Source organism: Myotis brandtii, unplaced genomic scaffold (genome assembly GCF_000412655.1).
Source record: "Myotis brandtii unplaced genomic scaffold, ASM41265v1 scaffold934, whole genome shotgun sequence".
Lineage (NCBI taxonomy): Eukaryota > Metazoa > Chordata > Mammalia > Chiroptera > Vespertilionidae > Myotis > Myotis brandtii.
This window is the reverse complement of record NW_005371854.1, coordinates 137,148-163,539: the sequence shown is the minus strand read 5'-3', so window position 1 is coordinate 163,539 and position 26,392 is coordinate 137,148. Positions and strand designations below refer to the sequence as shown.

The 26,392-nt window shown below is 35.9% G+C and overlaps 1 protein-coding gene across 1 annotated transcript in view; it reads left to right on the top strand.

Annotated features, from left to right (window-relative positions):
• The window catches only part of PDE3B (phosphodiesterase 3B, cGMP-inhibited), a 155,750-nt gene that overhangs the window by 101,628 nt on the left and 27,730 nt on the right, over positions 1 to 26,392 (top strand). Inside the window, exons 4-11 of the mRNA XM_005885892.2 lie at positions 2,483 to 2,625; positions 9,847 to 9,953; positions 16,496 to 16,709; positions 17,264 to 17,340; positions 19,445 to 19,596; positions 20,363 to 20,500; positions 21,368 to 21,479; positions 22,933 to 23,046. Of these exons, the coding sequence (XP_005885954.2) occupies positions 2,483 to 2,625; positions 9,847 to 9,953; positions 16,496 to 16,709; positions 17,264 to 17,340; positions 19,445 to 19,596; positions 20,363 to 20,500; positions 21,368 to 21,479; positions 22,933 to 23,046 (1,057 nt within the window). The remainder of the gene's footprint in view (positions 1 to 2,482; positions 2,626 to 9,846; positions 9,954 to 16,495; positions 16,710 to 17,263; positions 17,341 to 19,444; positions 19,597 to 20,362; positions 20,501 to 21,367; positions 21,480 to 22,932; positions 23,047 to 26,392) is intronic.

Here is a 26,392-nt window from a genome sequence, read left to right as displayed (position 1 = left end):
ATTCCAAATAGCATTGCTGTAATTAGCAGTTACAACTGCAGCAGTAACAACTATTTATTGCTATTGTTGTTGTTTTTAAGTACTAGAGCAAAAAAGCAATCCAGACTTGTACAACATACAGTGGGGCCTTGACTTACGAGTTTAATTCGTTCCGTGACAGAGCTTATAACTCAAATTACTCGTATGTCAAATCACTGTGACGTTCGCTGCGCCAACTAGCGGTGGGGTATCTGAAGCTGGCTCGTAACCCAAATTTTTTTGAGCTTGCAACTCAAAGCAAAAAATCGGCCGAGAGACGGCTCGTATCTCAAAAAAACTCGTTAGTCGGGACACTCGGAAGTCAAGGCCCCACTGTACTAGTAGTGTAGTCATGTCATTAATCTATTTTATTCTTTAGAATCCTGGGATTGTTCTTGTTGAACCAAGAAGAAATGATCATTATAATGTTCATTTTATGCATTATGTAGCATTATGTACTTTAAATTAATTTTTACATTTTTTTAAACCCTTCCCCCCCTTCTTTACCCACTAGAAATTGCTACAGCCCAATAGGCATTGATTTTTCCATCGTCAAAAATGGGATTAATTTAATTTTCTAAAAAGGCATACATTGTGTTTGTCCAGAGTGCTTTTAATTGTTTTATTTGACTATCAATATCTTTACCAATTGCTAAAATCATAAAATTAAAAATGGAAACATTTTGGACATTGTTCTCGTTTAACTACTTCGTTCTACAGGTAAAGAAACTAACCAAGAGAAGATAAAATTCAAATCAGTTTGTTTTTGTTTACTAATAATAGTGTATATAGAGCTTAGGAAAAGTTAAATATACTTTTTGGAGGGATTTTGATTATCAGTTAATTTCATTTTGTTCTCAGTATTAGGTATAGAAATGTTGAAAAACTAAGCAAGCCCAATTAGGGCAAACATTTGATAATTACTGATCAGAGCTAGATCATAGGTATTTATGTGATGCTTTTATTTATTTGTTTTTAGAGAGGGAGGGAGAGAGAGAAACATTGAGGTGAGAGAGATACAGCGATTAGTTGCCTCTTGCACCCACCCCAACTGGGGATCAAACCCAAAACTAGGTATGTGCCCTGATCTGGAATCGAATCTGCAACCTTCCAGTGCACGGGGCAATGCTCCAACCAATTGAGCCACACCAACCAGGGCTGTGATGCTTTTATTTTTTAAAGTATATACAGTATCACCTGCATTAGTCAAAACCCAACTATACCAGTGATGCTTAGAAGTTAATCATGGGGTAGCAACAAATTCATCAGTAGAAGAGCTAATATATTCTTGAGTTGGTTTCCACTTGTTCTATTGCTCTTCCTTTGTATTTCCCATTGACATTTGATGTTTAGTAATTTTAAAAAAGTTTTTTAAAAAATCTTAATCATAAAATCATAATTGATAGCATTATTATTACTATGTTTACTGTGTAGAAAAGTGTACTGGTACATTTTAGAAGCATTTAAACAATAATATTAAAGAGCATGCCTAAATGCCTCATTTCTTGAACATTTCTAGTTAATCGGGCTTATTTTGGGTACTGGAATCGATTGGTAAAAGTAAGTCAGATAAGAATCAGGATGTAACCCTTATTTTTCATAGTGTTCTTGAAAATTCTTGTGTGAATTTTGAATCTAATTTGTCTCTGCTTTTGGAAAAGAAGAAGCCTACTGTTACTTAAGAATAGCAGTATTTATGAAAAAATAACTAGTAAGGAAAAGGGAGTTGGAATAGATACTTTAATATAAATGTCTCATATACTGTGCTAAGAAACAAGGCAGATTATATGAACCTAAATTTCTAACTAACCACAAACCTTTACTAAATCAACATCCTTGGGAAAACTGTAAGAGATCTTTATCTCTCTGAGATGGTTTCAGTGTGTGCCGGTAGAGGAAATTCATAAGAAAGAAACTTTTCTGTATATCTCAGTAAAACACCTATTCACAGTGGTAAAAAATAGAACATTTTCAAAAATTAAGGTCAAACTGTATTAAGGCTAAAGGTGTTCTGGATTTAGTCATTTGTTCAAAAAACAGCTCAGAATCCTACAGTTTCTCCAGATTAACCTCTATGGACATTAGCCCTGGACTGAAAATATGAAAGGTTCAGGACAATCCCTGATCTTAATTTTGTCCTCTGAAGTTGTTTATTAGGGTACATCTTTCATATCTACTTTTTAAATTATCAACTGTTTATTTCTCATGATACTAGGAATAAAGTGTGCAAAAGAAAAAAATATCTAGTTAAATTGTAGGGAACTCAGATATCATTTTTTAGTACTAGAAGGATAAAGTAGAACAGTATAGAATGTGAAGTTTGGAGCAAAATTGACATACTTTCAGAATAAAATGTTCTGTTTCTCCAGTACATATTAAAAATATACTTTGTATTTTTATGTGACATCTTTAATACATATACAGATATTATAGGGTGGCGATTCACTGTTCAATTATCCAACAGGGACTACACAGTAGGAATAGTTTACCAACTCCACAGCTGAGGAGGAGCTCGGGAACTTCAAGTCTGCCCCCTGTTGAACCTCCTTCTTCAAGGTGGGAACGCAGTAATGGCAAAAGGCCTCACCAAGAAGTTGGCATTTCAAGGTAAAATCACCAGAGCCTGTTAAAGAAATCTGAATCTGATACATTCGCTTTGTTTCTGTGAATGAAGTTTGAAATAGTTCTAAAAGTGGAAAGGAACAGTTGACGTACTTGTTTAGGTATAGGACAGCATACCTAATATGACATAATAGTGAAAGTGATTCTTAAAAAGAAGGACCTGTCTTATCCCCAAACTTAGGTAAGTTGGGACCTGAATGGAAGTTAGGATCCATTTAGTACAGGGTGCTGGGAAAGCTTATAAATTAGTAGAGGTGGCCACTGCAGGAGCGGTCACTAGGTCCAGTGCATGATGCCTAAAGTAGGGCAACAGTTGCTGACTTGTGAGAGGAGGAGCACATTCTCAGATGTTAAGTATCTTTGAAAGGCACCAGTAACTGTGAAACTGAGAAAATGCCAGGAGCCAAAATCTGAATGTAAATATATCCTTTACACTGATCACAAAAGATTCAGTGCTTTGTCTTAAAAGCCAGAAAAGATAGTCATCTCTTGTGATCAGGAAAGATAAGCTTCTATTTAGTCAGTCACCTGGTTATATCAATAAAATTGGTATTAGTGTAAATTTCCTGTTAAACCACTGTTCTTACTGAGCATGTTTTACTTTTAGCTTGAGCTAGGTAGTTACACATTTAAAACACTAGGTGGCAGAATTGGATCATAGCTATTTGTTAAAATTGGTTAGTATTTATATGTGAATTATGACCAAATAATTACAATTTTACAGATTATTTCGTGATTTATTAATTTGAATCTTCTATAATATATTGAAATAGATGGACTTCTTGTTTATTGAAAATATTGTGTGAAATGGTATATAAAACAGGAATGGATTGAGGTATGAATACAGTACAGGAAAATGAGCTTTGGTCCAAAGCTTGCTCAGAGCCTGAACATGATAGTTTTTGTTTGTTTTTTTCCCTAATGGAATCAGGATATGAGGAAGTAAATGATGTTAGAAACTGAAAATATGAAAGATATTTCTTAACCATGGGAAACATCATCTTGAGAATACTGAAACAATGATGAAAATGATTCCGTTTTTTATTTTCTATCACACTAATGTAACAGCAATACATTTGCAATTAAATACATTTGCAATTAAATACATTTGCAATTAAATAATGATGGATATCAAAATAGAAACACAGTCCAAAGAAAACTATCTTTAACTCTGAAAAGTGTTCATATAAAGGTATATGTAGGCCGATTTGATATACTTAACTGTCATAAAAGATTTTAGGAATTTGGAGAATAAAGCTATTGGTGGTATTATGGAACATCTACTTTAAAGAGATAAGGTTAGAAGTAATTTTTTTAATGTGGAGAAGCTGGAGCTTACTTTGAACATAGGATAAGATGGGAAGATATGAAGCATTTACAGCCATTACTACTTTTGAAATTCAAGTTTCTAGATCAGCGCTGTCCAATAGAAATTTTGTGATGATGGGAATATTTTACTAGTATATCTCACCAGTATGGTAGTTCCTAGCTATTGATCACATGAAATGTATCTAGTCTGACTGATCAACTGGATTTAAATATGAATTTAATTAAAATGTAGAGCTATATGTGACTACCATATAGGCATCTAGAGCAGTCTTATTAAACAGCAAAGCTAATTATCTTTAAAGTATGGTGATATTTTGTTTAGCACAAAAGTAATAGACTTGTGACTCTGGAATCATGAGACATCCATCCTGTCTTTAGTAGAGTGCTCAAAAGCTGAGATCACATATCCTAGATTTGTGAGTCTTGATTTGGATGCAGCTTTGGGTTCTGATCATAGCCTCTCTGTGATCTTCAGTGACCCTGACGCTGCTTTCAACATTGTTTCATTATAGAACCTCTTATTCCCTGAAAATGTCTGAAACCAAATTTCTCAGCCCCCCAGTTGCTTTTTTGTTACTGTCATTCTGGTCTTATTTCCTGGCACAAAGCTTCCCCCTGGTTGCTTACAAAATTGACTTACCTAGAAAATGGTGTTATCTTTGCATCCTATTTCCTTATTCTGCAGGTATCAGTTGTCAACTTTATCTTTGATTCTCTTTTTTTCTCTATTGCTTATTCTCCTGTCTCACTTTGCCTACACCATTTCATGCTTTCGTTACTCCTTACTTGGGCTATTGAATTATCCTCCTAATTGGTCTTCCCATTTCTAATATCCTTAACTCTCCGATCCATCTTCTAACCTTCAACCAGAAATCTTCCTTAAACAAAACTTTGATTATAGGTTTTCTAGTCATTAAATTTTTGGACCAGTGCCTGTAGAATTATACCCAAATTCCTAGCCTGGGATTCAAAACCCTGTTATTCCCTCAGGACAATGATGACCCCTTCCTTGGAAAAGTTAAATGGACTAAAAGAATAAGAGAGATAAGTAGTCTTGCAATGAATGAGAATAGAAAAATTATTTGGGAAGCTGTCTAGGTAAAAACAATATGTAACTTGTGTTAGACTTTCCTTGAAGTTTTCTGATAATTTTAACTCCATTTGAAATTTAAGCTGCATTATAATTTCCAGCCTAGCTTATTTGTGTACAGAGTAATATTTAAATTTTCCTTTTCTTCATGCCTTGCCTGGAGGAAAAAAAGTAAAGTATTCTAAACCTTATCATAGCTATGATAAGAGGAATCTTAGGGAAGAAAACCATAAGGAAGAGGAAGAGTTATTCCTCCTTGAATAGCCACTTAAGGATTTGGTCATCTCTTAAAAGGACTTGAGATTTTACTTAATTAAAAGGGCCATTGCTTGACAACATAAAAATACCTCCAATATCATCTTTCTCTAACTGAAACTCAGTCAAGCTTCACTTGTCGTCTTCTGTGCTCCCCTTTACTTGTGCCCTTTACTCTCATTTCTGTACATCTTTAAAAATTGAGCTCATCCTATATAATAAAAGACTCGGTGGCCCAAGGCCCTCATGCGATGTCATCACAAGATGGCCACCTTCACAAGAAGGCTGTCACAAGATGTCCAGCAGGGGAGGGCAGTTGGGGGCCATTAGGCCAGAGGGGGGCAGTGGGGGCAAGATCAGGCCAGCAGGGGAGGGCAGTCGGACACCCCCCAAGGGGTCCAAGATTGGAGAGGGTGCAGGCCAGGCTGAGGGACAGCCCCCTCCCGTGCACGAATTTCGTGCACCAGGCCTCTAGTCTACTATAAGGAGCTTCTTCATCAAAACCTCAGCTCTTAGCTTTCTCTAAGTCTGCAGTCAAATATTCAGGGCCAAATTGTGACAAGTCTAGAACAGGTACCAAAGGCACTGTGAACGTTGCTTTAGCAGCCTCTTTCACGGCTCCTTCAGCCAGATTGTTTCCTTTAGCTACCTCAGTGTCCTCTTTCTGATGCTGGAGAAGTGCATAGCCGCCACCTATAAAGGACAGCTTCTAATAATTTTAAAATTTCTGTGGCATGCTTAATTTCCTTCTTATTGGAGGTTAATTGTCCTTTTTCTTTCCAGACCGAACATTGCATGCAAAATTAGGAGAGCATACCTCCAGTCGGTATACACATTCATTCTCTTTTGTATGAAAATTCTAATGCCTGCGTCAGTGCAATCAGTTCAGCTTTCTGAGCAGAGGTTCCCAGTGGTAACCTCTTTTGGTATTGGAAGTAACCTGTTTCCTTTATCCATCTAACTGCTTCCATCTGCATATAGAGTCCAGTCTGCCTCTTCTAGTGGCAGGTCCTATAAATCAATTCTGCCAGAATAACCTTCAACAATTATTTTAGAATGGTCATGCATTAGCGTGGCAGAGTCGAGTCGGGAGAAAGTAGGCAGGAGTTAACTTACAGTTTTGAGGGAGATGTTGGGATTGTTGAGAAGAATTGTTTGGTACCTGCCCATTCTTCTAGCAGTGAGTCATCTTTTTTCTCTAGCAGCTCATCACTTGGTGGGATATGTAAATGGGGATAGACTCTTCCCAGGAAAAGTTTTCCTATAAAAGCTCCCAGGTGGCTGCCACAGCTCTCCAGCAGGCTGGCCACCCTAGGACAGTGTGATCTAGTTTCTTTGACAAGTATGCCATGGATTGTGGAATGTCAATAAGCATTTGGTGAGGAATCCTAGGGCAACGCCCTGCCTTTCATGAACATATAACTGAAAGGGCTTTAGTAGGTCTGGAAGCCCCAAGGCTGGTGCAGAAGCCACGTGCGCCTTCAGGGACTCAAAAGCCTGAGTGCACTCCTTCGTCCATTCTAAAGGGCAATCTTCTGGTCCTTTCTGATATTCATACAGTGGTTTAGCATTGAGCCCAAAGTTCGGTCGGAATCCAAGTGTAGTAGCCCACCATTTCCAGGAATTCTCTTAACTGTTTCCTGTCAGTCTTTTTTTTTTAATCGTTACCTGGGGATATTTTTCCCATAGATTTCTGGAGAGTGTAAGGGAAGGAGGAAGTGGGGGTGGGGGGAGAGAGAGACACGTCGATTGGTTGCCTCCTGCACGGACCCAAGACAGGGAACCCACAACTGAGTTACCTGAAAAACGTGCCCTTGATGGGGAATCGAAACTGTGACCCTTCGGTCCACCAGGCCAATGCTCTCTAACCACTGACCTAAACTGGTCAGTCATTTTAGTAAGATCATCCCTTTAAGAAGGACTTGAGTTTTTCCAGTTTAAAGATCTGCTGTAGAAAATGTAGTTATGTGCCCAATAATATCCAGCGGGCTGGGCCTCTGGCCCTACTCCCACTGGAAGTCTTCACAAAGGGTATTGCCCTGGCCCAGTAGGAACTTGTCCTTCACCAAATTTGGTTCCCTGGCAGGTTCTAGACAGACCAGTTCAGGCTCACCTCCTCCTGCAAGGAGGAAGATCCCCTAGGGCTGGAGGGGCCATGGGGCAATGCTAGCAGTAGCCATAACATCCAGATCTTCCTGGTCCCCCTCTCCTGAACTTCTGCTATCTGCCACAGGCAAATTCCCCTTTCTCTGGACTATTAATCTATTTCCTTTTAATCCTGCATCTTTATTATGTAAAGTCATAATATCTTGAGCATAATTGCAGTATAGTAATTTAAAGACCCATTCTCCAGAGTCCAGATTATACATAAGCCAAGCATTATTACAATCAAAAATCATTTTCTTTTTAGTCATAGTTTTATAGGCATAAATCAGCAAAACTTGCCCCAAAGGGCTGGTTTCCAGATGAAGGCTCCCCTCCCTGCATTCTACCAGACAGAGCTCTGTAATATCATACAAACCAAACCAGAAGACATCTTAATTCCTGACTACCGATCTAAATCGTAACCTGTGCCTGCAATCCTGACCCAGAGGGTCCCGAAGCAGTCCCACCATTTGCCAGGATAATCGTTGCCTTTTTTCCCAGTCTCTCCCACTAGACATGTAGGCAAGGGATGTTCAAACACAAAGAACGGCTGTGCACTTACAGGGAGATGAGTTTATTGGCTGGTATCATTTGCATGTTGTCTCTTTTTGTAAAACTGTCAACAAATTATTATTACTATTGGTTTGAGAAAAAAAATATTATAGACTAAGGCTAGATGTTACCTCAAAAGTCCTTAATTCTAAATCTCTTAATTTTACAAATGGAGAGACACACAGAGAGATGGAATTATTCTGTGGAAAAAAACATACACTTTAGATCAAAGAAATTGGAAATTGTATTTTAGCCAAGTGAATTCAGGGACGTAGCTTCTTGAAGCCTTAGTTTCCTTATCTGTAAAATAGGAGACTAACAGAGATAAAGTATGTAAAGTACCTAAAACAATGGATGATATATGATCAATACACAAAATGGCACATTATTATAAGTTTTGTTATTAATAAAAAAGTTTTAATGAATTGGTTGCCAACTGGTTTTATATGTCTTCTTTTTGTAATACAGAATTTTTTTTCCTCTCAGCAGGATATAGAACAAACTAGATTTTTAGAAAAAGGCCCAAGGAGAGCTTTAAAGCAGGAGTTGGCAAAAGAAAGTCTATTCACCCAAAACTGGGGAGCAGAAAAGATATATTCTCTAGAAAAGTGAGACTAGGAACCTAAGGAGATCATTCATTTATTCCACAATCATCTGTTGAACACCTTTTATCAGGCACTGTGCTATATCCCCTGTGAATGTAGAGATGTTTTATAGCCCCTAAAGGAATTCAGAAATTAGTGAGGCAAAAGAATCTGTACACAGTGAAATGACAAACTATGGGTAAATGTTGTAACAGAGACATGAACAAAAACCTTTTGGTCACAGAAAAAATAGATTTTTTGGGGTGTGGAAGTGGAGAAAAGATGAAGGAATTGGGGAAGAGCTTGTTATACTAAAAAATATTGAGTGAAAAGTAGAGAATCTAGGTTTGTCCTTGAGCCTCTGGCAAAGTACCCACATTGGGAGATGGTGAACAGAAGAAAACAGATTAGTGAATGTCTAAGACAGGAAGGTAACATTTATGTTGTACTTGATAGCCACATGGCACTAGATCAGAACCTTAAATATATAATTTTAACTTCATGTATTTCATTGGTATGATTGCCTGCCTATATTTAATTTCTTCATAAGAGCCCTAAAACCTATAATAAATATTTCAGTTATAAGAAATGACTGACTTAGACATGATCTCACTCATTTGTGGAATATAATGAACAACATAAACTGATGAACAAAAAGAGATCCAGAGACTGAGAAGCATTGATCAGATGCTCAAACCTCAGAAGGAAGGTTGGGGAGGGTGGGGGTAAGGGGGAAAGACTTGGGGGATGAGGGGACAATGGGGGAATAAAGACACATTTGTAATACCTTAATCAATAAAAATTAAAAAAAAAAGAAATGACTGACTTAATGGCTAATCAGTATCTGTGGAGAGAACAGAAAATAGTGAAAACAACATTAGCATTTCCTCTAAGAACTTATTAGAAATGCCGATTATCTGGTCCTAACCCTGGTTTACAGAAGCAGAAATCCTGGGGGTGGGACTAGCAATCTGTGTTGGAAGAAGCAATCCAGATGATACCGATATCCAGCTATATGCTAGGGTTTAGCAATGTAACCCATTTTTGTAAATAAAATTATATTGAAACACAGTCATACTTATTTATTACTGTCTATGGCTGCTTTTATGCTACAATGGCAAAGTTGAGTAGTTGCAACAGAGACCTTATGGCCTGCAAAGCCATTATTTGCTAATTGAATTGAAGACCATGAATAAAAATGAGGAAATTTCCCAGTTTTAAAATTGTTAACCTACTGTCTTTCCCTTTTAGTCAAGGAGGCTACTTAAACGGGCCTTTTAGTTCAAACCCACCGACAATCCCGAAGCAAAGGTCAGCATCTATATCGCTGTCTCACCATATAGGTCTAAGAAGAGCTGGTAAGTTCTCATTTTTTTTATGATTTAAATGTGGGAGGTCTCAAAGTATATGTTAGTGCAAAATTTTTTCATTACACATTAGTGACTAATTTTCAAGACTATTTTATGTGTTGTAAGTTAACATGACTAAGCAATTGAGTTGGCTATTAGATCACAATTTGCTCATTCATTCAGACACCTTTTTTAGTATCTCTATGCCACGAACTCTATTAGGCACTAGGGATTCGGTGGGGGGGGGGGGAGGGGGGATAGAACTATTTAATTAACCTGAATTTTTGTAGACCCAGACTCACATATCCAGAACAAGGGAAAATCCCCAGAAAAGGGTATTCAGTAGCCTGGAAATTACGGAGAGAAAAAAAAAGTCTTACCATGAGAGTAGAAAAAACCCTGAATATATCCTAAGCCATCCTAAATAAGAATTTTCTGTTTATTTACTAACTTGAGGTATAATTAATCTATAACATTACATAAGTTTCATGTGTACAACATAATGTTTTGTATATATTGCAAAATGATCACACAATTAGTCTAATTAGTATCTCTCAACATACATAGTTAAAAAATTCTTGTAGTGAGAAATCTTAAGATCTACTCTCAGCAACTTTCAAATATGCAAAACAATATTATTAACTATAGTCACCATGCTGTACATTACATCCCCGTGACTTATTTGTTTTATAACTGGAAGTTGGTACCTTTTGATCCCTTTTACTCCTTTTGCTTTAAAACTTTTTGAATGAAATATTTTATAGATACAACATAGTCATAAGAGAACAGCACTGATATTCTGATTTTAAACTACACTGTGTGTGGTTTGGGGCAGTAAGATGCACAATCACAAAACTCTTTTATATACAATGTTTGGCCTACAATAAAAACTGAAGTGTGAAGAGTCAGGAAAATATTATTTATAAGCAAGAAAAATAGACACTAGGAGGACTTCTAAATATATATTGTTGTTAGATTTTAAAAAGTCTTTAACATAACAATGTTTTAAAAGAAATAGAAGGAAAGCTGGACAAAATGGATGACAAGATCAACAGGGAATTAGAACACATAGAAAAGAAACAATGAACAGAGTGAAATATTTAGTCTTGAGAAACAAGAACCAACCTATAATTCTGTCCCCTACAAAATTATCCTCTAAAAGTGAAGGAGAAAAATACTTTTTCAGAGAAAAATTGAGGGAACTTGTTGCTAATAGATCTGACTTGCAAAAGATGTTCAAAGAAGTTCTTTAAAGAGAAGGAAAGTAATATAGGTCAGAAGTTTCAATCTATAGAGAAAGGAAGAGCATTGAAGAAAAAAAAATCAAGGTAAAGTAAAAACTTATTTTTCTTATATTTATTTGGTCTACAGATAACAAAGGCTGCCTTTGTTTAATTTGTTTAGAATGAGAGTAACAATGTATTTGAACTTGTGTGCTTATATATATATTTTTTATGTGTGTGTATACTAGTATATATATGTATATATTTATGTATGCTTATATATAAGTGAAATGAATGACAGCAATGATACAAGAATGGAAGAATTAGCATTATTTTGTTATTTTAACGGAATGTTATTTGAAACTGGATTCTAGTTAGTTGTAAATGTATATTGCAAACTCTAGGGCAACCATAAAAAAGTAGAAAACAGAATCTATTTATAATGAGTTCAGGAGCGTCACTCAACAAATAATCAGAAACAATAAAACAAACAAAACCAGCAATATAACAAACCTTGGGGGTATGAAGAGTCTGATACCAGAATTGTTAAATGTTCAGTTTTCAAAAAAAATTATGAAACATGCAAAGAATCAAGAAATTTTTGCCATATATACAAGTAAAAACAAGTAACAAAATATTTCCCTGAGGGGGATATTGGAGTTTGGACTTAGCAATGACTTTAAATTTGCTATTATACATATGTTCAAAGAACTAAAGGAAATCATAGCTAAAGTTTTTAAGAAGAATATGTCAATAATGCCTCACCAAAGAGAACTATAAATTATAAAATTATAAAATAATTTTAATAACTATAAAATAATTGCCACTTCTGCTTAATACTGGATTGGAGATTCTAACCAGGGCAGTTAGGTAAAAAGGAATTAAATAATTAAACCTATATTTGCAGATGACATAATCATTATATTCATAAAATCCCAAGAAATTCGTTAACATCTTTTACAACCAGAAAACAAGTTCATCACTGTGGCAGGATACAAGATCTGTATGTAAAAATCAATTGTATTTCTATTTACTTGCAAAACAGAAATAAAGAAAATAATTCCATAAATAAACCTTTACATGGTCAAATGATTTTCAACAAGGGTGCCAAGATAATTCAGTGGGGAAGGAATCGTGTTTTTAACAAATGGTGTTGGAACAACTGGATATACACATGCAAAAGAATGAATTTGGAACTCCATATGTCATCATACTTAAAAATTAACTCAAGTTGCATCCTAGACTCAAATGTAAGGGTTAAACCATAAAACTTGTAGAAAACAGAAAATCTTTGTGGCTGTAGGTATTGAGTAAAGTGTTTTTGGATAAGACACCAAAAGCACAGTCCATAAGTGGAAAAAATTGATAATTGGAATTCATTAAAATTAAAAACATCTGTACTTCAGCAAACACCTAAAAAAAAAAGAAAAGAAAAGAAAAGACAATGCACAGGATGGGAAAAAAATACTTGCAAATAATATATCTGACAATGGACTAGTATCCAGAATATAGAAAGATGTTTTACAACTCAATAATAAAAAGACAAAAGATCTCATTTAAAAATGGGCAAAAAATCTGAATAGATGTTTCTCCAAAGAAGATATAAAAATGGCCCATAACCACATGAAAAGGTGTTTAGCATCATTAATTAGGAAAATGCAAATCAAAAGCAATGAACTATGACTTCACACCCACTTTGATGTCTTTAATTATAAAGACAGACAATAACAAGTGTTGATAAAAATGTCCAGAAGTGGAACACTCCTACATTGCCGCTGGGAAAGTAAAATGTGACAGCATTATATAGCATTGAAAACGAATGAACTACAGTCACATGCTGCTACATGGAAATATCTCTTTTTTTAAATATATTTTATTGATTTCTTAGAGGAAGGGAGAGGGATAGAGAGCTAGAAACATCGATGAGAGGGAAACATCGATCAGCTGCCTCCTGCACACTCCCCACTGGGTATGTGCCTGCAACCAAGGTACATGCCCTTGACCGGAATCGAACCTGGGACCCTTGAGTCCGCAGGCTGATGCTCTATCCACTGAGCTAAACCGGCTAGGGCAGAAATATCTTTTAAAAATGTCAATTAAGCAAGGCATAGAAGCATTTATATATACTATCCTATATAATAAAAGGCTAATATGCAAATTGACTGAACGGAGGAACAACCGGTCGCTATGACATGCACTGACCACCAGGGGGCAGATGCTTAACGCAGGAGCTGCTCCCTGGTGATCAGTTGCACTCTCATAGGGGGAGTGCCGCTCAGCCAGAAGCCGGGCTCACGGCTGGCGAGCACAGTGGTGGTGGCGGGAGCCTCTCCCGCTTCCACAGCAGCGCTAAGGATGTCCAACTGCTGGCTTAGGCCCACTCCCCATGGGCTTTCAGACATCCCCCGAGGGCTCCCGGACTGCAAGAGAGCACAGGCTGGGCTGAGGGACCCCCCCCCCCCCTCCAGTGCACAAATTTCGTGCACCAGACCTCTAGTCTGATATAATTTACAAAGATAAGAAAGGGAAGAACTCATCTAAATTGTTAAAAGATACATATACACACATGGTATAAATATAAAGAAAGGCAAGAAAAACGGTATTACAACAGTCAAAATAATGATTTCCTTTAATGGGAGGGAGGGCAATTTAGGAAGGGTTTCTGGTCTAGAGCCATGTTTTATGTCTTAGTTTGAATGATAAGCATTCCTGTTGAAACTTTTCTGTGTGCACATTATGTTTCATAATATATGTGTGTGTGTGTGTGTGTGTGTGTGTGTGTGTGTTTTTTTTGTTTTTTTATTTTTTTCGGTAAAAATCATTTATTATAAAACCATTGAAACTTCCCATAAAAGATCGAGTTTGCAATAATGTGAACGGCACAGAATTAAGAACCATTGCCCCACACCCTTCCTCAACCCCATTTTCATGGCACAAACAAAACTAGATGGAGCCCTTAGCCACCTGACCTCCAGGCCAGCATTCCTTCCAAAAGCAATGCCATCCTCTCCCGAGGTCAGCCACAAGCAGGCCAGGCTTAAACAGAACGCCCCAAGGCCCGCGCAGAACTTTGCAGCCTCGAGTCCGAAGCTGGACAGCCATGCTCATAATCAGGGACGTCACAGCGCACCGGCGCAAGGGCTGTCCGATAACGAAGAGCAGGACTCTGCATAATATATGAAACATAATGTGCACACAGTTTAAAATAAAAATGGATCTATATTGTGGGAAATCTTTCTTAAGGGTTGCTAGGTTTTTCTCTACCATTTTTTCCTCTCCTTGAAGCTTTTCTATATCAAATTTCTACCCTAAGGTTATTTATCCTTTAGTCTTCTCAGCCTATTTTTCTGGATTTTTTAACATTTGCTGGTAAAATTAGAGAAAAGAATGCTGAAAATTTGAGCTTTTTTATCCAGTTAGTAACTAACCATTATGACTTTGACAAGCAAGGCCCTTTCCCTCTCTAGTCTTTAGTTTCTTCTTCTGAAACATTACACTGTTTGACCAGAATATTTATAAAACCCCATTCAGCCCATATAAGATTTATAGGAGCCTCTCAATAAATTAATCTAATAGAACAGCAGTGACAGCCCTTTTTAGAGTGTTTCCTCACAGTGTTAACTGCTAACTAAATTAAGTTCCTTAGGGAAACTTTTTTTTTTTGGTAGTATTTTTTCTTCACATATAAAATGAAAATGCTACTTAACTCACATTGTTACTGTGAAGATTGAATAAAATACCATCGTATCAGTCAAGGTTTTCTAGAGAAACAGAACTATTAGGATGTGTGTGTGTGTGTGTGTGTGTGTACATACATAACATATATGTGCATGTATGCATGTATATAGAGAGGAAGGGGGTGCACAAAGGATTTATTTTAAGGCATTGTTTTGTGAGATTGTGAGGGCTATAAGGTCTGAAATTTTTAGTACAGGCTGCTAGCATGGAAATTCTAGCAGCGTCCAAAGGCAGTCTGACCCTAGCCAGTTTGGCTCAGTAGATAGAGCATCAGCCTATGGACCAAAGAGTCCCGGGTTCAATTCCGGTCAAGGGCATGTACCTCAGTTGCAGGTTCCTCCAGGGCCCGGGCTCTGGTGGGGGTGTGTGCAAGAGGCAACCAATTGATGTGTTTCTCTCTGTCTTTCCCTCTCTCTTCCACTCTCTAAAAAAAAATCAATGGAAAAATATCCTTGAGTGAAGATTAAAAACAACAACAACAAAAAACAAAGGTACTCTGGAGGCAAATTCCTACCTTTTGGGAAGACCTCAGCCTTTTCTCTTAAGGCCTTTAACTAATTGAATGAGGCCAACTCACATTATGAAGGATAATCTGCTCTACCCAGACCACTAATATAAATATTTACCACATGTGAAAAATACCTTCACAGCAACATCTAGACTGCTTTTTGACCAAAACAGCTGGGCACCATAGCTTAGCTAAGTTGGCACATAAAATTAACCATCTCACACAGTCTCTTAAGTGTTCACCTCTGTGCCTAAAAATATAGGTCCTTAATAACTGTTATTTGCTTTCCTCTCTGATTCATACTTTACTTGGATCTTTATTTCCAAATAAAATTTTAATTCTGCCTTCTCTCCAGATATACCCATACAGCCTTAGTTCAAAGCACTCAGCAAATTTCTGAAGCACTGTTTTTCCCTTAGCACAAAGCACTTGTTCCTACTCTCCACTAAACCCTAGGTTTGTTGAATTACAGAGATGGTATCTTTTTCTCCATTGTGAAACCCAGCACATTTCCCAGCATGTAGGCTCTCAAGTATTTGTTGAATAAATAAATAAGCTGGACAAATTTGCATATTTTAAGAGGTATGCTGTTGTGTTAACATATAATTTTTATTTTATGCTCAACTTGCTTAATGCTATTAAGAAATTGGATTTTTGAATAAAAATGAATTTTATTGTACTGGAAAATATTCAATAAAGTTTGGTAAAAATACTCTGCTCATGTAGATAATCAAGCTGGCAGGGACACAAAATGTAAAAGGTAAAGAATTAGGAAAATTTGTGCCACACAGCATGTACATGTTAGTTCTACTCTTAGTATTCACCTGTAATGTGCTATCCTGCCACGGGGTGTTTATTCCCAGTCACTAATGATGACCAATATGGTCTATTTTCTGCTTAAATTTCTAGAATGTCTTGAAGATAGAGCTCCATCTACAAGTCTATTTTATCATTTAATTGTAAATACTTTGCTTTATTTAAAGAAGGAAAATACTCTTTATAAGTACACAAACATAAACAATAAACACCATACACAAGCATGGTTATTTATCTATCTCTTTCCTCTCTTTTAACTTTCCAAGGTGTTTTACCCAGCCTGAGTCCTGTGAATTCTCCTGGCCATGGACCACCAGTGTCTCCTGGCTCTCTAACTAGTCGATCGCCTATAGAATTTCCTGATACTGCTGATTTTCTTACTAAGCCAAGTGTTATTTTACACAGATCTCTGGGCAATGTACCCACTTTACCAGATTTTTATCAACAACTTAGAAATTCTGATAGCAGTGTATGTAACAGGTAAGTTTCCCAAACGTTTGTTTTACAATATATGTTAAAGTATTATTAATATTCTAGTTCTATATAATAACTAGATGATAAATTAAGACTATATTCTCTTCCTTATTTACCTAGTAGAATTTTTTCTAAATAAAACTCATCTCAGTGCTATCATTGATTTTCCAATGAAATGATCTCCATCTGAAGTGAAATATAGTTGTATTCTATTCATTATATCAGTAAATGTAAAAAAAATTATTTCGTATGCACTATTTTAGTGCCTGTTTATAATACCCAGTTCATATGGTGTTCATTCTCATTTCGGCTTAGATACTGTTTACTTCAGACATCAATGTTGACTTTCAAAATATGTTATTTTCTTCAGGTTACACAGATACCTTCTAGATAAATCCTTTTAAATTTATAGAGATTGTATTATTAGAGTGTGTTGCATTTGGGACCTTGGTTAAAAATTGAGCAGATTTTTATAATTGTACTTAGATTTTAAAATTTTCTCTCATATATTATATATACATGTTTATATATGCATATATATTTCTATTTTATTTTATAAGCTGTGGACATCAAATACTGAAATATGTTTCAACATCTGAATCAGAGTCGAGTACAGACTACTGCAATGGGAAATTAGGTGAGTGTTTAACTTTATGAGCAATTTTTTATATTACTTTTTAGGATGAATAAATGAGTTTAACTTCATTTTATCCACCTTTAAAATGAACATTATGGTGTTTTTTATCTACTTCAGAGAGGAGTTACTAAGAGAAAAGTATAAATAATAGATGGTGAAAGTATTTTGAAGAGTAAAAATGGCTGTACAAATGAATATTGTCTTAGATGATGGGTTTGGCTCATAAATAGCAAAATAAAGTATAATAATGTTGAAATTTATACTGCACAATCTAATGCCAAAAGGTTTGCATAATTTTTTATGGCACAGAAAGGACTTATTTTAAAATTTAATCATATCATTCTGAAATATTTTTTATGCTCAAACAAAGAAATATCGATGGTGATAAAATTATAGTAGTTTTATAACATTAAACAATTGATTATCAGTCTTCCAGTAATAGTTAACTTGCACCAACATTCCCCCGAAGGTAGGTATAAAAGCTGTACAAATTATTAACCAAAAAATCTGCTTAAAGCTCCTCAGAATACCACTAGATCTGGAGGAGGATAGAAGTCCAAAAGAGTGAGTCTGGAGTTTGAGGCTACCAAAGGGTGTTTGCCAGAGGGCCAGGGACTGGTAAAATGAGCAGTCCTTTTGGTAGCGTCACCCTAGGAATATAAAAGTACAGAAGTAGGTAGGTCCTTTCAGGGATTGTAGGCTCCTAGGAATCTCTTTACATGGTTATTCATTTTAAAGTGTGCAATTCAATAGCTTTGGCTCTTACACTTTAAAGTGCTGTTAAAAAAACAACAAAGACCAATTCTTTTAAAAAAAACAAACACCTCTTCCAAAAAATAGAAGAGCAAACTTCCCACTCATTCTGTAAGACCAGTATTACCCTGATACCATAACCAAAGGCATCACAAGAAAACTACAGACCAGTATGTCTTATATGTATAGACACAAAAATCCTTAACGTAATACTAGCAAACTGAGTCCAACAATATATAAAACAGTCACATCATGACGAAGATATGTTTATCCCAGAAATGCAAGGGCAGTTTAATATTTGAAATCAATCAGTATAATATACCACATTTTAAAAAAAGAGAGAGAAAACACATGATAATCTTAATAGATGCATAAAAAGCATGACAAAAATCAAACAACACTACTTCATGATAAAAACACTTAAAATAGTAATAACAGCGATTGGTTTCCTCCCACATGTACCCCACCCGGGGCAGGGGATCAAACCTGCAACCCAGATACCTTGACCAGGAATTGAACCCGAGACTTTTCAGGGCATAGGCCAACACTCTGCCATTGAGCAACACCTGCCAGGGCTCAACATTATATTTTTACGAATCATACATATTGTTACATGTGATTGTAGTTCTTTCTCTTTGCTCTGTAATGTTCAATTGTCTGAGTACACTAGTTTATGTATTCTACTGTTGATGAGTTTTGGAAAAGTCTTTTGTTCAGGATATTACAAATAGAAGAAATAGGAATACTTTTATACATGTGGATGAATACTATTTAGCTAACAGTGCTGCTTCTCTTTTCCATGTGATTTGAAAAAAGGATATTTTTAATCACATTGGTAGAGAAATAATTCACACTTACGATACTATGTTTTAATTTTTTTATCTAGATGTTATGTTCTTTTATAACTTGCTTCAATGGCATATTTTCTTTCCTTTTCTCTTAATTTTAATTACAGTTTACATTTAATATGTGCTTTGATTTTTAGATGTGCTTTAATCTTATTTTTAGGTTCAAAATACAAACCATTTCAGATGTTAGAAATTGTTTACATCAAATTTGTAAAAAATGATTTGGGGACTTCTTTTTGTTCTCACTTTTATAAAGAATATCCACTCGTCCCTTTCATCCATGAGTAGATATATCAGGTGAAGTGATTGTATTGCCCGAGCACAAGATGCGTGGGCCAAATAGTCCAGCAAGATAGGATTAATGGCAATTAATGTTTTAATGTCATTTATTTAGATTTAACGCCATAATGGTTCACTTTATCTGAATATTTTTTCAAATAATTTTCTTACGAAACTATCCATGTAGGGGAAGTTTTATTTTTACATATGACTTTTTTTGAAAGGTGATGAAGACAACACCAATTTCTCAAAAGAATCACTCAACCTTACAGAAGCTCAACAAGAAGTGGAAACAGAGGACAGAGACTGCAGAAAATTAATTTTGGAAGGTGATAATCACCTAACAGAAGAGGCACAGAATGAACAGCAACCAAATGTAAAACTTATAATATAATTATGTTAAGGTGAAATATTAGTGCATAGTTTAGTTTTGTTATTTTTGCTCAGAACAATGTTTTTAATATTATGATACTTTGAAATTTTTTACTGAAAGTCACTCTATCACATTAAAGAAAATCTTGGGTAAAAAAATAACTACTTCTAAACTCATTATCCGAGAACAACAAAGTGCATTCATTTTACAATGAACTCATTTTATTTAGTTTTATAGTAGGTATATAATGAAAAAATATCCACATGGAAAGTAATATATGTTAAGATCTGAGAAATGTGTATAGTCATTAAAAACAATGAAATAATCTACTTATTTAAAATAACACTTTTTTTTCTCAAAGTTCATAATTTAAGCTTTTTAGGTAAAAACTCATCCATTTTTCTTGGGAAGTTAATAAATGCCACTATAAGGATACAAGTTTCTATTATTCTTGATACACCTCTAAATTCTAAAATGAAAATGGAATTGAGATTTGTATAGTGTTTCAGAAATATTTTTATTTATTTATAAAAGTAAAGAGTAAAAAATTTTCTGATATATAAAGGACACATTTATATTTATGTGAAAATAGCATTGTACAGAGAGAGGAAGTAGGAAGTACAGATTGTATTTGAAAGAAACGGTTGTAGAAAACAGAACTGACCACTTTTTAATGCTCAATTTTAAGTGTTCGCATTTAGATATGGATTTAACAATATTTATAAAAGATATATTGGTTTGGATCTCTCCCTGCCCCCCGTATGTACAGACTGAACAGGAAGCATCGCTGGACCCAATTTTAATAGAAGATTATGATTCATTAATAGAAAAGATGAACAACTGGAATTTTCAAATTTTCGAACTTGTAGAAAAAATGGGAGAGAATTCAGGAAGAATCCTCAGTCAGGTTTGTTTCAAATCCCCACTACTTTTTTATTATAAATTAATTTTTTGAATCTTTATAAAAAGCAGAATCTAAAAATGTATAATATTGGTTTATGCAGAAATTCAACATTTTTTATTGAATTATTATTTTCACAAATGAAGTTTTCAGTAGAAAATTTGAAAACATTTAAATGAAAATTAATTTACTTATAATGGGATTTAATTTTAACTAAAGTAATAAAGTTTTACTTTATATTGAATCTGGAGGTTGAAAAAGGAAAAAGATGATCAAGTGCTAACCAATGAAACTAGCTTTGTTTTTTTCACCTGCCCTCCCTTATCTTTTACTCAAGACCAAATAGTTCATTTCTTGCTACAACCATGGAAAAATATGTCCATTTTACTACCCAGACTAGAGGTTGTCCCTGATGGGTTCACACAATAGTATCAGATTAACCTTCTCAAAATATCACTTTCATTAACTAAGACATATAATCTATGTCTTATTTATGAGACATAAGAACAGAATAAATTATGTGGAAGGTATATAAGTTCATCTCATTGAAGTCTTTAGAGACAAAAACATTACTTCTTTTAACACCTAGGACTAGAATAGAATTCATATGCCCTTTAATAAATTATAAATAATGGGAAATTTTTTAAACTAGAACATGACATGGTAATCTTTCTTTGGTTTTCATGGGCTTTCGGGTAATGTCTTCCTTTTTCATGTTTTCAAAAGATCTCATTGTAGGGGAGTTTTTAAAAAATTAATAACTTAAAGATATATACATGGTTAATATTCCTAAATGCAGATCACAAAAACATATACTCAACTACAAAGAGAAATTCTGACTTTAAAGTGAACTTTATTTTAATTGACATTTAGGTTATGTATACCTTATTTCAAGACACTGGTTTATTGGAAATATTTAACATTCCCACTCTACAATTCATGAACTATTTTCGTGCATTAGAAAATGGCTATCGAGACATTCCTTGTAAGTATTAACATGTCTTATTATTTAAGTTCAAATAATAGTAGTTTTTAAACCCTTTATTATTTTTCCCTTCAGATAGTCACTAAACACTTTTAAATTACATGTTTGGGAAAGTTTTAAATAGAAATTTAAAAAGAAAATCTGTATCCTACTATTTAAAGTTAACTGACTACTGTTAACATTTTGATGTATATTCTTTAAGACTTTTTTCTTGTATGTTTATTTTTATAAAGTAAATCATAATATCAATACCTATTTATAAACTGCTTTTACTTATTACATGATATACATCTTTGTTAATATTTGAGTGCCTAATATGGACACAGGCAATAGGGTAGGTGAAGACCTGAAGGGTATGGCCTGGGAGAAGGGGGTGAAAGGGAAGGGAAATGGGAGACCTCTGTGATATCAACAATAAAAAATATATTTTTGAAAAAGAAACAAATCTATTACGTATTACTAAAAAAAAAAAAAAAAAAAAAGCTACGTTTCTGGATCTAACTTTTCTAAACTTGTTTCCAAGTTTGTAAATGGGAATAACAGTACTTACTCCATAGGTAGTGAAGATAATCTATGTAAATAAAGCACACATCAGAATTCATGGAACATAGTAAATGGTCAATAACAAATGATTATATTTATGATAAGCTCCTAGTGTATTGAATCATGCTCTGAAGCCTTGACAGTTAGTATTGTATCAGCTGCCAATTCTACATAAGTATGCATTAAATATTGGTTGAAGTGTTGATTTTTTATTGAATGTCAGCTATGACTATAATCATTAGATTAACAAAGGTTATCTTATTTAATCTTCCTGGGAAAGATTGTATTATCTGCTTTTCACAGGTGAGAAGTTAAAAACTCAGAAGGATCTTTCCCAAGATTATAAAATTATAAATAGCAAAGCTGGGTTTTAACCTGTGGACCTCACACAGTGGTATTTCAGTAAACAAATATTTTCTTGACCATGTGCTATGTGTCAGACACTGTTTTGAATGTGTTCATATACCATTTAACATTTAATCCTTATAGAAGAGCTGATAAATAAGTATCATTCTTTTTTATGGGTGGATCAAGGGATGTTCAGATATCCAGAATTTTAACTGTTCTATGCACCCCTGTGCAAAAATAGGTCTCCATAATCCAAACACTGTTTACAAAATCTTTTTAAAAGCTACAACCTTAAATATATTTTTCTATGCCTTTAAATTAGCCCTGGTTACCCTTCCTTTTCTATGACCCCTTAATTATGTTTTCATAATGTGAGTTTTTAAAATAACTTTTTAACACATCAAGAGGTTTTAAAAAATAAGATGAAACAGAAATATAATTGTGGGAAATCATTTTAAGCCATATATTTTATATATGGGAATAAAAAGTATTACACTTTTTAAAATGTCTTATGGTAAATGTAACAGAATAATCATTTTAAAAATCATTTTGGTGACTTTAGATCACAATCGTATACACGCCACAGATGTCCTACATGCAGTTTGGTATCTGACAACAAGGCCAGTTCCTGGCTTACAGCAGATCCACAGTGATCATGGAACAGGAAATGCAACAGGTACTTCCTTCTACAGATCTTCCTTTTAATTAATAAAATTAATTAATTAAGCTACCTCATTTCATTACCTTTCAAAATTTTCATTAAGTAACCTTTGATACAAAGGGCCATATCAATTTTTATGTATAATAATGACATGCAAATTAGGAAACCTACCACCCATCTTAAGGGCTAGGTTAAGATCCAGTACTGCTGGGTCTATCAGGTCTCTTCTACGTCCCATTCTGCTGATACGCCATTGAGGTAACCACTATCCTGAATATTATATTACTAGAGGCCCTGTTAACGGATTCGTGCACCAGTGAGGTCCCTCGACCTGGCTGGCAGGGATCAGGCCAAAACCAGCTCTCCAACATCCCCTGAAGGATCCCGGATTGCGAGAGGGCACAGGCCAGGCTGAGGGACCCCCCCAGGTGCACGATCAGACTGCAGGAGGGCTCCAGGGCGTGTCTGGCCCGTCTTGCCCAATCGCAATCGGCCAACCCCGGCAGCAAGCTAACATACTGGTCAGAGTGTCTGCCTCCTGGTGGTCAGTGTACGTCATAGTGACTGGTCAAATGAACAGTAGAACACTTAGCATATTAGGCTTATATAGGATGATAATTTCTTTGCTTTCTTTTAATTCTTGGTTTTTGTTTTAGATGTATCATGTAAATAAAAATTTATAATATTCCCATTATTTGAAAGCCTCACATATGTATTTAAATGATGAATTATAAAACTTTTTCAAATTTTGCTCCCAAAGAAGTTAGTTCTGTTCCCCATCATAGTATAATTATTTATGCAAATATAATGAATCATAACATTCATGGTTCTCTTATTCTAGCTTATAAAAGAGTGGAGATATGTTTTGGATCTCTAAAAAAAAAAGAAAGAAAGAAAAGAAAAAGAGTAGAGAGCCGGGCCCTTGTGACCTAGTGGTTGAGTATTGACCCATGAACCAAGAGTTCAATTCACAGGTTCAATTCCTAGTCAGGGCACATGCTGGGTTTTTATCTTGACTCTCAGTAGGGGGCATGCAGGACGTAACCAATCCATGTTTCTCAGTGATATTTCTCTCTCTCTCCCTTTCCCTCTAAAATCAATTAAAAAAAAACATTAAATAAAATAAGAGGGGAGGAAAAGGGGAGAAATACTTCAATAATATAGAGACAGACACATGCACACACAGACATAATTTGCTCAGTAACGAATGCCTGAGAAATATTACCAGACTAATCAGTGTAAATGTGATAGACAGCCACTGCTTTACGTTCTTTGGTACTTGAGTCTAAAGTACCACCATTACTTGTTCGATGGAATTGCCTATGTTCATATTTGTCTGCCATTTATATTTAACTCTTTTTCTAGTGCTCTTTGTTCCTTCCAGTGGTTCTGTGCTTCCATAAGAGATCACTTTCTTTAGCTTTTTTTGTAGATGTATTTATTTTGTCTTAGAAGAATTTGAAGACTCCATCTTCTGACTTCAGTAGTTTCTGTTGACAAATTGGCCTAAAGTCTTATTTCTCCTTAAAACTAATATGTTCCTTTTCACTTTGACTATGATGTACTCAGGTGATTTTCTTTGCATTCATCCTGCTTGGTGTTCTGTTAACTTATTGAATATGTTAATATTTCTTATTGATGTCTATCATGTTCTTTAAAATTCCAGTCTTTGCCCATTGCTCAATTCCAATTCTTAGGGAATTGCTACAGCAGTACTTCATTTCCAGTACCAAAATCTGTGTTAAGTTTCCCATTCTGCTGTAACAAATTACTACAGACTTACTTAGTGGCTGAAAACAATACAAATTTATTATCTTACAGTTCTGAAAGTCAGAAGTCCAAAGTAAGTCCAAATGGGCTAAAATCAAGGTGTCAGCGTGATTATTGTCTTCTAGAGTCTCTAATGGAGAATTCCTTTCCTTGCCTCCTCCATCTTCTAGAAGTCGCCTGCATCCCATGGTCATGGCCCCCTTCTTCAAAGACAGCAGCTTAGCATATACTCAAGACCCTCAGACCCTACCGTTTCCTCCTTCCAAGGGATTAGCAAAAAGTGGGCCAGCTACAACCTTGGCTTTCTGTTTAGAGTACACTACCTTGATAGTTAATCTACTGTTAGTCTCTTTTACAATCTGGACAGGTTGAGAATTTCCCAAATTATCAAGTCCTGATTCTTTTTGGTTAAACAGTTCTCTCTTTCCTCTCACATTTTACTATAAAGAGTAAGAAACTAGGCTATATTTCCAACACTCTGCTTGGAAATCTCCGTGGCTAACTATCTAAGTTCATCTTTACAAGTTTTGTGTTCTCTATTAACTGCAGCACATTATTCGGACGAGCTTTCTGCTATAACAATATAGCAATAGCAATGATCTCCTAATTTCCAATATGTTGCTCAGTTTTTCTGAGTCCTCATGGCAGTGTACCTAACAGCATTTTTCTACCACTAGCCTGTTAATGGTGATTTAAGTATTTATTGCATGAACCTCACTTCAGAGTTCTTACTGGCAGTGTTATAAGTCCTTATACACAGTGTTATGGAATCAAGTATCTGTAGAAGACAAGTCATTGGGAGAAAAAGGGGACAGGAGCCGGGATGGGGGGGGGGGGTTTGCGCCCCCCCCCACTCCCGATGTCCACCCACCCACGCACACTCCGCCAAGATAAGTAGGAGGGCCGCTTCGGCGAGCCTTGCGCAGCCGGGTGGAGCTGCCGCAGGTGGAGATCTTGGTGGTGGTAGCAAATATTCAAACGAGAACTTTGAAGGCCGAAGTGGAGAAGGGTTCCATGTGAACAGTCGAATATGGGTCAGTCGGTCCTGAGAGATGGGCGAGCACCGTTTGGAAGGGACCGGCGAGGGCCTCCGTTGCCCTCAGCAGATCAAAAGGGAGTTGGGTTCAGAATCCCCAATCTGGAGTGGCAGAGACGGGCGCCGCAAGGCGTCCAGTGCAGTAACGCAACCCATCCCCCGGAGCAGCCCCGGGAAGAATTCTCTTCTCTTTGTGAAGGGCAGGGTGCCCTGGAATGGGTTCGCCCCAAGAGAGGGGCCGTGCCTTGGAAAGCTTCGAGGTTCCATGGAGCCTGGTGAGCTCTTGCTGGCCCTTGAAAATCCGGGGAGAGGGTGTAAATGGGGGTGGGGGGGCGTGCCCATATTGGCAGCAGGTCTCCAGGTGAACAGCCTCTGGCATGTTGGAACAAATGTAGGTAAGGGAAGTTGGCCAACCGGATCCATAACTTTGGGATAAGGATTGGCTCTTAAGAGTTGGGTGGGTTGGGCTGGGGCACGAAGTGGGGCTGGGTGCCAGACCCGTCCCCACGGCCCTACGCCTCCACCGCCCTGACCCCGCCTGCGCAGCTCAGTGGT